The sequence below is a fragment of the Lemur catta genome, chromosome 1 (assembly GCF_020740605.2).
Source record: "Lemur catta isolate mLemCat1 chromosome 1, mLemCat1.pri, whole genome shotgun sequence".
In the NCBI taxonomy this organism is placed as follows: Eukaryota; Metazoa; Chordata; class Mammalia; order Primates; family Lemuridae; genus Lemur; species Lemur catta.
The window spans coordinates 111,363,672-111,378,909 of record NC_059128.1 but is presented as its reverse complement, the minus strand read 5'-3'; the positions used below and the strand labels follow the sequence as shown (position 1 = coordinate 111,378,909).

At 40.8% G+C, this 15,238-nt stretch overlaps 1 protein-coding gene and 1 pseudogene across 1 annotated transcript; both read right to left on the bottom strand.

Annotated features, from left to right (window-relative positions):
- Nucleotides 1-346: 346 nt before the first annotated feature.
- ZNF560 (zinc finger protein 560) lies at nucleotides 347-8,312 on the bottom strand. The gene is given in 11 exon segments (XM_045547062.1): nucleotides 347-1,531; nucleotides 1,534-2,880; nucleotides 3,543-3,625; nucleotides 4,128-4,205; nucleotides 4,819-4,945; nucleotide 5,542; nucleotides 5,767-5,848; nucleotides 6,343-6,426; nucleotides 7,029-7,155; nucleotides 7,758-7,849; nucleotides 8,279-8,312. Coding segments are annotated over 11 exon segments (2,223 nt in total). The 5' UTR covers nucleotides 8,301-8,312; the 3' UTR covers nucleotides 347-1,351.
- Nucleotides 8,313-11,058: 2,746 nt separating this feature from the next.
- On the bottom strand, nucleotides 11,059-11,215 carry LOC123630975 (annotated as a pseudogene).
- Between the last annotated feature and the right edge of the window lie 4,023 nt (nucleotides 11,216-15,238).

The window sequence follows — 15,238 nt, the reverse complement described above, 5'->3', positions numbered from 1 at the left end:
ATGAAAACCCAGAAACTGGTCATATTGCCAATTACAGCAATTAAAATTGACTCAGACATATAAAATGATTGCTTTGCTAAACTGTGGCAATGAACATTCCTTCAGAAGGAATGAACATTCATGGTTCCCACCACCTCCCTGCACAGCTTGATATTACCCAGGTGCAAGAGTTATGGCTGTCCCTCCATGGTCACAAAATCATGGTATCTCAGACTACTACCTATTATTACCTCACTCTTTCTCCACTTAACCCCTTCTTTAAACTAGACCTCTTATCTGAAAATATCAGGTGTGAAAGAGGAACAAGAGCATTTTTACATTTATAGCTTTATTATATCTTGCACATCAGCCAGAGTATGCCACATGGTGGACCACGTTCTAAGACCATGACAAACCACAAAGAGAATGTACACTGCTGAAACAGGTTTATGTCTGAATCCTGAAGGCCCACTTTTGGCCAGGTTGTAACCCAGAAGGTGTAGTAACTAGACAAGACTGGCACTGCTATAGGATAAAGACATATCATGCTGGGAATGAGCCAGGCAGTACTACAAATTTTCAAAATAGTTCTATAAAACCACCCGCAAAGTCATGTCTCTGTTGGATTTCAGGCAATTCTCCTATTCCATACATACACAGTTTGAGTGTGAATCACCTCATGTGTACTAAAGGTTGAAGAACAATGTAATGTAAAATATGGCTTTCCAACATTTCTTATCTTCATGAAGTTTTTCTCCACTATGAGATTACAGGTGAACATAAAAGTATTTAACAAGACTGCAATTTTTCCACATATATCAGTAGGGTTTATCTTCATTGTGAGATCTCACATATCCAATAATACCCAAGAAAACAGGGAAAGCTTCACAGAGAATTCTCATGTACTGGACTGTGAGCAGATGCTGATGGCTATCCTACATGCCTTAACTTCATGAAACATCTTCAGAGTGAGTTCTTTCATATCCTTCAAGTGAACAGGCACAACTGAACACTTTCACAAATCATTTATGTTGACAAGTTTTCTTCTCGGTGTAAATAAGAATGCAATTAAGGCACATGGACTTTTGAAAGGATTTTCTTCATTCTTTACATAAAAAGGGTTTCTCTCCAGTGTTTTTATATGTTCAGTAAGGTAATAAAAACTAGTAAATGCTTTTCTGCATTCCTTACGTTTATAGGGTCTCTCTCCAGTGTTAAGTTTGTACGTGTCTAGAAAGTTTCAAGTGTTAATGAGGCCTTCCCATATTCCTTGCATTTATAGGGTTACTCTCCACTGTGAATTCTTACATATTCAGTTAGGCTTGAGGAAACAGTGAAGGTTTTACCACATTCCTTACATACACAGGGCTTCTCATATATTGCATGTGTGAGTTCTCAAAAGTGCAATATGAGATGAAAATGAAGCAAAGGCTTTCCCACACTGGTCCCATTCAAAGCATTTCTCTTCTGTGTGAATTCTCATATGCTGAATATGTCCTGAAGATGTATGGAAGAATTTCCCACATTCCTAACATTCATAGGCTTCTCTCTATTCTCTCTAGCGTGTGTTTGTACATGTTTAGTAAGGCTTGAGCGCCAAGTGAATGCCTTCCCACAGTCCTTACATTTATACGGTTTTATTTCAGTGTGAATTCGGAAGTGATCATCAAGGCATGAGGAATTTCTAAAGGATCTGCCACATGCCTTACATTCAAAGGTCTTCTCTGTAGGGTGGGTTTTTAAATGTTGAGTTAGTAGACAAAACCTATTATAAGCTTTTCCACATTCATTACATTTATACGGTTTCTCTCCAGTGTGAATTCTTATATGATCAGTTAGGCTTGAAGAAACAGCGAAGGCTTTCCCACATTCCTTACGTTCATAGGGCTTCTCTCCAGTGTGTGTTCGTAAATGTCTAGTAAGGTATGAGTGCTCAATGAAGGCTTTTCCACATTTCTGACATTCATAGGGTTTCTCTCCAGTGTGTATTCGTAAATGTTTAGTGAGATACGAGCATTTAGTGAAAGTTTTCCCACACTCTTTGCATCTATATGGTCTCTCTCCTGTGTGAGTTCGCACGTGAAGGTGAAGATGATAGGAACGGGTAAATGGTTTCCCACACACATAACAATCAAAAGACTTCGCTCCAGTATGAGTTCTCAAATGTGCAAAAAGAGATGAGGAATAAACAAAAGCTTTCCCACACTGGTCACACTTAAAGGGTTTCTCTCCTGGGTGACACTTTATATGTTCAACAAGGCCTGAGGATGTACAGAAGGCTTTACCACATTCCTTACACTCATAGGGCTTCTCTCCATTGTGAGTTTGCACATGTTTACTAAGGTCTGAACGCACAGTGAAGGCTTTCCCACAGTCCTTACACTTATAGGGCTTTATTCCAGTGTGGATTTGCATGTGATTATCAAGATAGGTAAGACATCGAAAGCCTTTTCCACATTCCTTACATTCATAGGGATTTTTTACAATGTGCATTTCAACATGCATAGCACGGCTTCTGGAGTCAGGAAACGCTTTCCCACATTGCTCCCATTCATACAGTTTTTCTCCATTGTGAATTCTCCTGTGTGCCTGAAGGCGTGACTGATTAACAAAAGTTTTCCCACAGTCACTGCAGTCAAAGGACTTATCTTGTGTACACTTTCTCTGGAACTCAACATTTAAAGTCAGGTTGAAGGATTCTCCACATTGATCAAACACAGAAAGTTTCCCTCCAGTAGAGGTTTTCTTGTGCAAAGAAAGGAGGTCTTCTCCATACTGATTACATTCAGAAATGTTCTCTCTATTTTGAGTACTCATGTGTGTCTTAAGGCATGAGTGTTCGCTGAAAACATTTCCACATTGTTTACAGTCATAGAGGTCCCCTCCATTGTGGCTTCTTGCCTGTTGATTAAGGAATGAATGATGAATAAAGCATTTTTTCAGACTTTTTTTTTTTTTGAGACAGAGTCTCTGTTGCTTGGGCTAGAGTGCCGTGGCTTCAGCCTAGCTCACAGCAACCTCAAACTCCTAGGCTCAGGCGATCCTCCTGCCTCACCCTCCCAAGCAGTTGGGACTACAGGCATATGCCACCATGCCCAGCTAATTTTTTCTACATATTTTAAGTTGCCCAGCTAATTTCTCTCTATTTTTTTAGTACAGACGGGGTCTCATTCAAGAACCCCCAGCTCAGGCTGGTCTCGAACTTCTGAGCTCAAACGATCCACCTGCCTCAGCCTGCCAGAGTACTAGGATTACAGGTATAAAGGAACCCTACTGCAAGAATCCCATGCCATCTAATCTATGCTCTAATCTTGAAAGAACTCCTGTAGATTTTCATGACATTAGTTTAAAAACTCAATGTCTAGTTATGTATGGTGAAATCTATGGTTGTGGGAACACTGAAGTATAAAGCTTTATGCTAAGTATGAGGTATCTCTCTGGAGACATTTCTCGCTCTTGGGTGAATGCCACTTCTCTCAAGTATCTGTCATTTGTGCTTTCTACAGTGCAAAGCCAATCTACTCTAAATGTGGAAAATAAGAAATTTCTTTTGTTAATCTTACCGGTTGTATCCCATTTGATGTTTTTAAACAAAAAATATCTTGCCAAAGGGCTGACTCATTGGTTTGAAGACACATTTTCCATTCTGATATAAGACAGAAAAACATTTGTGAGGGTTTATACAACAAAATGGTAGGTTAAATAACTTCAAAATAATAAAGCTTATTTGTATTTGTTTTCATACTTAACATGCTAAAAAATAAAGCAAACAAAAATTTGAGCAGTTTAAAATTTGGCAGTCATAAAGACTCAGGGTCAAAATTTAGTAATTTTTCTAAACAATGTATTCTAACAAAATTAAACATGATGGTGAATAGAAACAGTATTTATCAGGGAAGGAAAGTAGAAAAAATTGGGAGAGCATACATTAAAACCATAAATTCAAAGAAGAAAAACAGATCATTTGTGACATCACAGGAAAGTCTGGATAGCTGCAAAGCAATGTAGTATGAAAAGCTGAAGATATCCCAAAACATTTGAGTCCAGTGAATCAGCCTTCTGATCCAAAGGGCATCTTAAGAGGTTTCCTCATTATACTTCTAAACATACTGAACTTATCATTGACCAGGGGTGTTCTCCACACTTACCTTGGAGAATGCCTCTCTGTACTGTCCTAAACTCTTCTTCCAACCAAGAGATCAGACTGGGTTTGAAAAGCTGGTAACCTGTACCCAGGGAAAGATACATCAGTGGAAACAGTTCATGCAAGAGATGGCAAACTTTCCCATGAAATGGGGCTATATTTATAAGTAAAGCAGTGAAAAGTGCTCAAAATGCAAATATCCCTTTTTTCTGTACTCAAAAAAGACTGGTTCTCTCTGACCACTGAAACCCGTATTCAGGCTTAAATACAGATTAAAAAAAAAAAAAAAAAAACAACCACTAAGACTTTTACTCAAGTAGAAAACAATGGAAATGCAAAGAGAGATCTTGATTCTCCTGAGAAAACTACCACACCAGCGATTCTCAACTTTAGAATGAATCAGAGTCTTGTGGAAGGCTTGTTAAAACACAGACAAGGCCTTCCACAAGCAGACTTTTTGATTCAGTATATCAAAGGTGGATTCTGAGAATGTACATTTCTAATAGAGTGACAGTGATACTATTGTTCCCAGGACCACATCTGAAAACTACCAGGCCAGATGAAAACCCACTGATGCAGGGACTGTGTCTCTGTTATTTCCCATTGTATTCAGATTTGACATCATTGATCCCAGAACACAGTAAGTACATATCTGTTCTATATGAAGCCACGAGGAATGATGCCGCCAGTCTTACCTACTGAGGATAGGTTGTTGTAGTTCTCCAGCATCACATCTCTGTATAGCTTCCTCTGAGTTGGGTCCAGTAAAGTCCACTCCTCCTGGGTGAACTTCACAGCCACACTATCAAAGGTTACCAGGTCCTAAACCATCATATGCATGCCGGTTTGAGCCAAGTAACATCTCCACCAGTGTTCACTGGAGAATGAGGAATGGGGACCCAGTGCCTACACAGGGTACTGAAGGGCGCACTTCTTATACTTAAAACAGTGAAAAGCATTCAAAATGCAAATCTGGATTAGCTCCCATTGTCTAACCAACGGTTCAATGGTCTTAGGAACTCTTCTATCCACACTCCCTCACTGTCAATCTCCCCTAATAACATGGCTATAAGTAGCACCTCTTACACACGAACTAATCTGACCACAACTGGACTGGGAGTTTGTCTTGTTTTAACCCTCTCTACTGCAATACACTCCCGAGTACATGACAAACGCCCATTATAAATAATTTCTTTAAGAAAAGGACACATTCAGGTTCCTCACCATCTGTCACAGCACCCAGAGAAATATGCAGTATGCACCAGAAAAATTAAGATTAATTCACACTAAAATACTGAGATAATTTTCAGAGTAATTGCTCACAAATATAAGAAGTATGACTTTGGGGGAAAGTTCAATTAGGATCTTCATTTGCCTTAAGGGGTTCTAGAAACAGGTCTACTGACAAGAAAATGCACCCTATTGGTCAGTATAATTATGCCATTATTTAGAAGGATACAAGTTTCACATTAAGGTTGGATATCCCTAAATTCATCACTCTCACAGTATCTCTCCACAGACATTGCTCCCTCCTGTGTGAATACTGTTTCTATCAAGTGTCTCTTCAGTGCTTATTTTCTACAATGGAAGTCCTAATATTCTCTGAATGTGGAAAATAAGAAATATCCTTTGTTAATCTTAACATTTGTATCCCATTATTAGTCTGTACCATCCCAAAATCCTGCTGCAGTGCTGAAATGTTGGTTTGAAGTAGTATTTCCCAGTCTGAAATGAAACAAAAAAACAAATTGAGGTTTGTAGAGGAAATGGCAAAGTGAAGGAGTTAAGTCTCATTTGTATTTGTTTTTTAAATAAACATGGTTAAAAAAAAACTAAGTTTGAGGATTCAGACTATGTCAAAAATTTGGCAACGATAAGGATGAAGGATCAAAATTTTAGATAATTTGTTACAAATTGATTTTTTGAAATTTAAAACTGATTGTAAACAGAAAGAATCTTATCAGAAAAGGAAAGTAAGAAAGATCTGTACCAAGAGCATAGTTTAAAACAATGAACATTGAAAACAAAGTATATATATAAGATCACAGAAAGCTCGAATAGATGGAAATTTAAAGAATATCAGAAATTAAACACATCCTAATGTCTGAGAAACATGGCCTCAACCTTCTGACATGAAGTGCATCTTAAAAGGTTCCTCATTATGTTTCCAAACACACTGAACTTCTCACTGACCTGGGTTGTTCTTTGTGATCACTCACCTTGGAGAACTCCTCCCTGAACTGTCCTCAACTCTTCTTTTTGTTCCAGACAAGAGATCAGACTGGGTTTGATAAACTGACATCCTTTACACGAAGAAAGATACATTAATGGAAAAGGCTCACACAAAAGATGATAAACCTGCCTATGATCCAGGAACTATAGTTCTAATAAAAGCAGTGAAATTACTTCAAAAGACTAAAAATGCAAATATCACTTCATTCTGTGCACCCAAAATTGGTTATCTCTGACCCCTGAAACCCAGATTGATGCTAAGTACATATTTACAAAGCACTAACATTTTAAACACATAAGAAATAAAGTGAAACAAAGAGATCTTTGTTCACATGGGGAAAAAACTACACCAGAGATTCTTAAATATTATAGTGCATCAGATTCTTGTGGGGGTATAGTTAAAACACAGAAGACAGAGTCCAAGTGACAGCTTCTGATTTCGTAGGTAAAAGGTAGAGACTAAGAATGTACATTTCTAAGAAAGTAATGGTGATGCCATTAATGTGGGACTACATTTTGAGGATCACAACAGTAATTAAAATCCATTAAGGCAAGGACTATATCTGTGTTATTTCCCATCGTATTCAGAATTCATATCACTGATCCTGCAACACTGTAAATATGTAACATAATTTGTTGCATAGCAGGCTACAAGAAATGATGTCAGTCTTACCTACTGTGGCCAGGTTCTTATAGTTCTCCAGCATCACATCTCTGTATAGAATTTTCTGAGTTTTATCTAATAAAACCCACTCTTCTTGGGTGAAGTCCACAGCCACATCATCAAAGGTTACTGAGTCCTAAATCATCACATACATGCTGGCTTGAGCCAAGTAATATATCAAGCAATGTTCACTGAACAATGAGGTAACAGAACCCAATGTCTACACAGAGTTGTAAGGTCTCCATTGTCTACCCAAGGTTCACTGGTCCCAGGCATTCTCCTCTCTATCCCCACTCTTTCACTGTTCATCAACTCCAGTCACGTGGCTTTAATGGGACATTTCAAATTATGTCACCACAGCCAGACTGCAAGCACTTTTGTCTTATTTTCCTCTATTAAAGTACACTCCAGAGCACAGTGCATACACTTGATAAATGGTGATGAATGATAAGTCTTTGAGTAAAGGATACTTTCATCTTCCTTATTTTACACTCAGCAAAATAAGAAACATATTGAGCACCATGAAGGTCAAGATTAATTAGTAATTACTGAAATGTTTTTTAAGGTAATCCTTCACTAGTATGAGAGCCTCTGCTCTCTGGGAAAATTCAGTGAATGACTCAGTCCTTGAGTGACTCCATTTAATTTAAGAAGATCTGGAAACAAGTCTGCCTAGAAGGAAAGGTGTCTACCTGGTGATGCAAGTATGTGATTTTCTAAAATAGACTTTCTGCATACCTGATAACAATTTGTCAGGCAGTCAGCCATCTTCCTTTCTGCCTCTGTCTTTTCTGCATGAAGGCAGGCTGGGTCCCTAGAAAGAAGACCTCCTGGAACAGAAAGAAGGCATGAGAACCCAGAGTTGACCATAACTCCCACATTCACATGCATGGAATTCATTCCATCCTAGTTTGAAATTCCCATATAATCTAGCAAACTTAAGAAAACACACACACAAACACACATCCATACAATACCATTGCAGCTGTCTCACCTACAGCCAGAAAAAAGGATTGTGAGCCAGGCTGCCAATAAGGAAAAGTGTAATATCCTCATTGTACAGGTAAGGAAACTTACAGCCTGAGAAATGTGGTTCTTTTCTGCCTGTGATGACAGAACGTGATCTGCACAGCCCGCCCTTCCCCATCCTAGGTTGAGGGCCCTGAAAAGAGCCTCTTCACAAAGGCATTCAGAAATAGATAACTGATCATCAAAAGAAACAAGAAAAACAAACAAAAAAACATAACTGAAGGGAGTACCTCCATCTTTGAAAAGTTCCATGTTTATTCTCCTTTATACACCCGGTATGACTACAGGGGATAAAATCACTAAGATTAGTTCCTTAATTTCAATGAGGATGATGAGAACTCTGGTACCAAAAATCAGTGAGTAGCACTAAACCATCAAAGACAATGAGGTCATATCAAATGTCAAGGGCACACTGAATGTATCAATAATCAGAATGCTTTGGCCTGAATAAATCATTGGTGGTGGCAAACTGATCCCAGTGTCCCTAGAACGAAACAGATAAGCACCCTACTAGAATAGGATTAGCAAATCTTGCTGTAAAGGGATATATAGTAAATATTAGGCTTTGGAGCCATATGGTCTGTGTTGCAAATACTCAACTCTGCCTGTATAGTATGAAACAAGCCATAGAAAATATGTAAACAAGTGAACATGGTCTTGCTCCAGTAATACTTTATTTACAATAATAGGTTTAAGGCTAGATGGGTGCCATGGGCCACAGTTTGCCGACCTGTACCCTGGAATATTATTTGATCTACGAAACAAGGAGTCTCAAGTCTAGTGGCCAAAAACCTGATATAAATCATTACAGGGGAGATTCACAGCCTCTCACTCAATTTCCTAATCACTTAGGATTGTGCAGAAGTCATGGATCTTTGGAGAATTACTGTGGACTATCACAAACTTTTATCAGTTCTCCTGTTCTCTATCAAAATGGAGTCTTCAGAGCTTTTGATATTGTACAAAACGTCACAATGGTCCACCACATTGATAACATTTTGCACACTGGATCCCATGAACAGGAAATAGCAAACAGTTTGGGTACCTTTATAAGACACATACAAACAAAGCAGAGGATGGGCAACTCAAGGGCCAAACAAATCAACAAAGTTTTTCTGGGGGTCCAGTGGCCTAAACCATATGAAGAAATCCTCTCCAAGGTGTCACTCCTAGCCACTGCACCTCATACCACCTGCTCCCAAAATGAGGCACAATACTTGGCAGACCTGTAAGATTCTTTAGGCAACACATACCACATTTCAGTGTGCTTTAACTCATCTACATAGACGCTTGTAATGCTTAAAGTGAGCAGACACCAAGTGAGTGCAGCGCACCAAGCTCAGGCTGCAGTACAAGCTTCTCAAGCACTTAGTCCGAATCAACAAGCAGACACAATGATGCTCAAAGTATCTGCAGTAAATAGGATGTTGCTGGAAGCCTCTGGCAAGCACCAACGGGAGAATCATAGCACAGACCTCTAGTAGTTTGGAGTAAATCTATGGCCTCTTCTGTAGGAAACTATTCTCCTTTTGAGTGAAAGGTTACCAATAGTATATCACAGAGACCAAACAACTAACCACGGGACATCCAGTGACCACATGAATTGAGCTCCCCATCATGAACTTGATGTTTTCTAACCCACCAAGCCATAAGTTTGGGCAGATGGAGCAGCTATCTATCATCAAATGGAAATGGCACAGAAGATGCTGAGCTCTAGAAGCTGCAGTGAGTACTAGTAAACGGCATGAGCAGAGACTCTTTCAACACAAGCTGCATTCACACTGCATCTTCTCCCTCAACCCATGCCTACGGCTTATGCCCATCTAACTGGAACAAAGCCCGGTTTACAGATGTGTCTGCATGACATGCTAGTATCACTCAAAAGTGGAGAGCAGAAACACAACAGCCCCCATGAAATGACTCTGAAAGGCTTGGGCACACAGGAACTAAGGCTGGTGAGCAGGCTTACAGAGGCAGTTTAGGTGCCACTGCAGTTGCAGTCTGTGACCCTCAGACTGGTTTTTCCCTGCTCTCCAGTCTACTTCCCACCACTCCTTCTGCTCTTCTTCAGCCAACCCCTTTCCTCCGTGCAAGAAATACACGAAGCTCTCAACTGCTCTAGGATTTTGCTCAGAAAGTTCCCAGCATCTGAAATGTTCTGACTTACTCTACACCTCACCCTAGCTTAAAGATCTGGCTAAACTCCACTCATGCTTTCATTCTCTTAAGTAACTAAAAATCAGTTCTTCCCATTATGTCTTTTTCCCTCTCAGTAATCCATTCTGATGTTCACATAGCAAACTTGCCAATATTCATTTAAAATCTGTCTTCCCTTATAGACTGTAAGTCCCATGGTAGCAGTACTATGCCTGTTTTGATGGTTCTAGTAGTAGCCTGTCCCTGGCAGAAAGCCTAGTTCATTAAAGGACTACAGAGATCATTGTGGACTGTCAGACAATTTCCATTCCCACAAAAATGCAACAGCATATCTAAGCACAAGTAGAAGGCACACAGAAATAGAATTTACAACACAACAATTAAATAACACCCATATAAAATGTCTGCCCACATATGATATAAACCAAAACACTATACTTCTGAAAATACATTTGAGTATTCTTATCATGAATATGGATATGATATTAATATTCTTTTTGAAAACAAGTATCTTTCAGTTCAAACTAAACTCTGTTCCTTCTTTTTCACCAGAAGAATTTGTAAACTTTACAAGTCCATTTGGGAACTGCCAAATAGTACAAGACCTATGGAAGGGAATTTATAACAACTAACAAAATTAAATGTACATTTGCATTCTAAACTGAAGTTCAACCTCGAAAGCTTACCCTGAACATACACCTACAAAAATGTGAAACTACATATAAAGAAGCTAATTTACTGCAGGCTACTCACAGATGCTAAATTAAAAATAGTTGGTAGAAAGACTGATGGGGAACAAGATAACCTGGGTACCAAAATATCACCCTACATATTACTTTCTGTTTTTAATTCACAAGAGACGGGTAATGTGCAAAGTCATAAGAGGGTTTGAGGGAGTCACATCTCCCAGTCAAGCATGAAAACCCAATTACCCTCATCTGTATAGTGGTGAGTAAAAAAAAATAAAATAAAATAAACCCAGTCATCACACTTATAAACCACAAAAGGATGCCATATATTACTTTCTTACTCAAAAGGAAAAGGTTATCTTTAAAATAAGAGTGCTCTGATGATCCCGACCTTAAGCAAGTACCAAACTTAGCATCATTAACAAAGCAACAATTTAAATGTCTTCCTGCTGGGCATGGCTCACTGTAATCCTAGCACTCTGGGAAGCTGAGGCGGGAGGATCGGTCGAGGTCAGGAGTTCAAGACCAGCCTGAACAAGAGCAAGACCCCATTTCTACTAAAAATAGAAAGAAATTATCTGGACAACTAAAAATATATAGAAAAAATTAGCCAGGCATGGTGGCACATGCCTGTAGTCCCAGCTACTTGGGAGGCTGAGGCAGAAGGATTGCTTAAGCCCAGGAGTTTGAGGTTGCTGTGAGCTAACCTGACCCCATGGCACTCTAGCCTGGGCAACAGAGCAAGACTCTGTCTCTAAAAAAAATAAATAAATAAAAAATAAATGTCTTCCTGATGAAATGTAATTCAAAATACACAAAATCACCTACAAAATATTTTGCAAATGATCTCTTGAAGCCTCTGGTTCAGGGGTTGGCAAACTATGGCCTGTTTTGGTAACGTTTTACTGGAACAAAGCCATGCCCATCTGTTTACTATGGTCTGTGGCTGCTTGCCCACTACAAAGAAAAAGGTGAGTAATTCAAGACCTTATGGCCGGACAGAATAAAGTACTTGCTCCCTGGCCCTTTCCAAAGAGTTTCCCAATCTCTAATTTGGACCCACTTATCAGTTTACAGGAAATACAAGAAATGGAAGAAACCTTTAAACACATGAGGCCAGGCATAGTGGCTCATGGCCTGTAATCCCTAAGCATTTTGGGAGGCCAAAGTGGGAGGATCGCTTGAAGCTAGGAGTTCAAGACTAGCCTGGGCAACATGGGCAGACTCTATTTCCACAAAAAATATTTTTAAAAAGTAGCCAGGCATGTCAGGCCTGCAGTCCGAGCTACTAGGGAGCCTGAGATAGGAAGAACACTCGAGCCCAGGAGTTCAAGGCTGCAATGAGCTTTGATCAAGCTACTGTACTCTAGACTGGGCTACAGAGAGAGATGCTGTGTCTAAAAAATAAAATAAAAATAAAATAAATATGAGGCAGGGTACAGTGGCTAACGCCTGTAATCCTAGCACTCTGGAAGGCCAAGGCGGGAGGATTGCTTAAGGTCAGGAGTTCGAGACCATCCTGAGCAAGAGCAAGACCCCATCTCTACTAAAAATAGAAAAAATTAGCCAGGCATGGTGGCACGTACCTGTAGTACCAGCTACTCGGGAGGCTGAGGCAGGAGGATTGTTTGAGCTCAGGAGTTTGAGGTTGCCGTGAGCTAGGCTGATGCCATGGCACTCTGGCCCAGGCAACAGACCAAGACTCTTGTCTCAAAAAAAAAAAAGAGAGACAATGTTTCACTCTGTTACCCAGGCCAGGGTGCAGTGGCACAATCATAGCTCACTGAAGCCTCAAACTGCTGGACTCAAGCCATCCTTCCACTTCAGCCTCCAGAGTAGCTGGGCCTACAGGCATGCACCACCCTTCCCAGCTTCAGTGTGTGCCTTTCTAAAACAGTGCAGGGCTTTGGCCAGGCATGGTGGCTCACGCCTGTAATTCTAGCACTCTAGGAGGCCAAGGCGGGAAGATTGTTTGAGCTCAGGAGTTTGAGACCAGCCTGAACAAGAGTGAGACCCCGTCTCTATTAAACATAGAAACAAATTATATGGACAGCTAAAAATATATATTAAAAAATTTAGCCGGGCATGGTGGCGCATGCCTGTAGTCCCAGCTACTCGGGAGGCTGAGGCAGGAGGATCGCTTAAGCCCAGGAGTTTGAGGTTGCTGTGAGCTAGGATGACGCCATGGCACTCTAGCCTGGGCAACAGAGTGAGACTCTGCCTCAAAAAAAAAAAAAAAAAAAGTGTATGGCTTTTAAAAAAGTCAACATAATGGAGAAACAATAAACTAAACTACAATAGAACAAGCTTGAATAGATCTCAGACCCAAATATATTAAAATATACCAAAATATAAAAAGTTATATTTAAGAACAATTTGGAAAATTTTAGTTTATTGCACAAAGTAGATATTAAATGAATTATTTTTAATTTTCTTAGTTCAAATAATCGTATCGTAGTCCTCATCTTTGGGTAACGCATCACCAAGTGCTTAACCGTCGAGCTTCATCTCTGCAATGAATTTCTAATTTACTCTCAAATAGTTCACCACGAATGTATTTATTTATCTGGGGACAGAGCAAAAATCAAAATGGTAAAAAAAAAAAAAAAAAAAAGGTTTACCTACTACAATAGAAATTCATTGTACCAGGCGGTCAGAATACCTGTAGATTTTAATTTTTTCAAAAGAAAAATGTGCGGAAAAATACACTTAGTACAACCATCTTGTTGACAGTAAGTTCGATTATTCTAGTACTAGTGCGTGAACCCTCCATCCGTTATTCCTGGAGGCCCTGGTTATGAAGCTCTGCAAGGACAGAACTTCAGATAAAGAGAGTGATTGCGCATCCTTAGTTTTCTAAGACTCGCTGTCTACAAACGCTTATATTCACGTACAGAAATATGCACACTAGACGCCAAACATAAAGTATCTTTCTACAGAACGTGACGTGTCAATAATAAACACAACTGTAATAATAAGTACAGGACACGCAAAGGCAAACCCAAAATCTCACATGACGCGTGCGTTTGCTCACGGAAGGGGCGCCCCTGAAACCACTTTCTCCTAGTGCTCACCCGAATGCGGCGGAATCGCCAGGTCCGCGGGGCGCAAGGACTGTGGGGACGGATTCAACCGACCTCAAAAAGCAGAAAATTGTTTTCCTTCTGAAAAACAATTCACAAAGGCTGCCCTGGCCTCTGAAGAGTGGAGCGCAGCGGATGAAAAAAAAAACAAAACCCCACGGACGCGCCCATACCCGCCTCCCCGCGGGCACCGACGGCCCGAGCGGCCTCTCGGACCTGCCCGCGCCCGAAAGACCCGCGGCCCCGGCGGACGCGAGTGGAGCCGGCCAGGCCTCTCCAGAGGGGCCTCTCGGTCGGCCTGGGTTGCCCCCGGCCTCTGCCGCCCCCGCCAACACTGCCAACGGTCCTACACGCGCGTCACCCAAGCTGTGACTGACCAGACGACACAAAGGAAAAACGGTTTCCGAGGAAGCAGGGCTAGCGGTGGGGGTCGGGGATCAATGACGTCACTTCCGGCGCGAGCAAGGGGCGGGGTAGGGCTCGGTGCAGGGACTGTGGCCCCGGATGGAACTGCTCCCTCAGAGGAATTCTGGGTTCCTCCCTCGTGGGTGCGGGTGGGCTCAGGGCGTGGGCTGGAGGGAGAAAGGGGCCCAGACGTCAAGGTTGAAGTTAGAACCAGGTCTGTGGGCGGGGCCCACGTCCGGGGGCGGGGCTGGAGGTGGGCCCAGGGCCAGCCTGTGGTTTGAATGATGGATTAGACGAGAAGGGTAAACGGAGGCGGGGACTCACCCCTTAGGGTGCTCATGGAAACCTTGTCTACCTGATTTCCCTCCGCGGACCTATAGCCCTTTCAGGGTTCTTTCCCGTTGATAAACCTGCCAGTCTATGAAATGGCCTGTCTGCTCCCCTCAGTCAATCACGTCTTTCCCTTATTTCTAGACACCGTGCTGAAAACTCTAACCGCTGATCCCTTTGCGTTTTCAACGTACTCATACTTTTTGTAAACAGTGAATTTTTTCTTTTTCAAATATGTATTTCTGTTTTCATTTCTTGCATCTTACCAAATGATTGAAGGCCTCCCATACTACGTTGTAAAATGTCACTGACACCGGGTACTCTTCACTTAAAAAAAAAAAAAGCTGTTGGGATTTTGATGGGGATTGAGTTGAATCTGTAGATCTCTTTGAGTAATATTGATATCTTGATAATATTAAGTATTCCTAGGAATGACTATAGAATATCCTTCTATTTAGGTCTTCTTTAAGTCCTTCTTTAAGTCTTAAATTTTCAGTGTACAAATCTTTTACCTCTTTCAGTAACG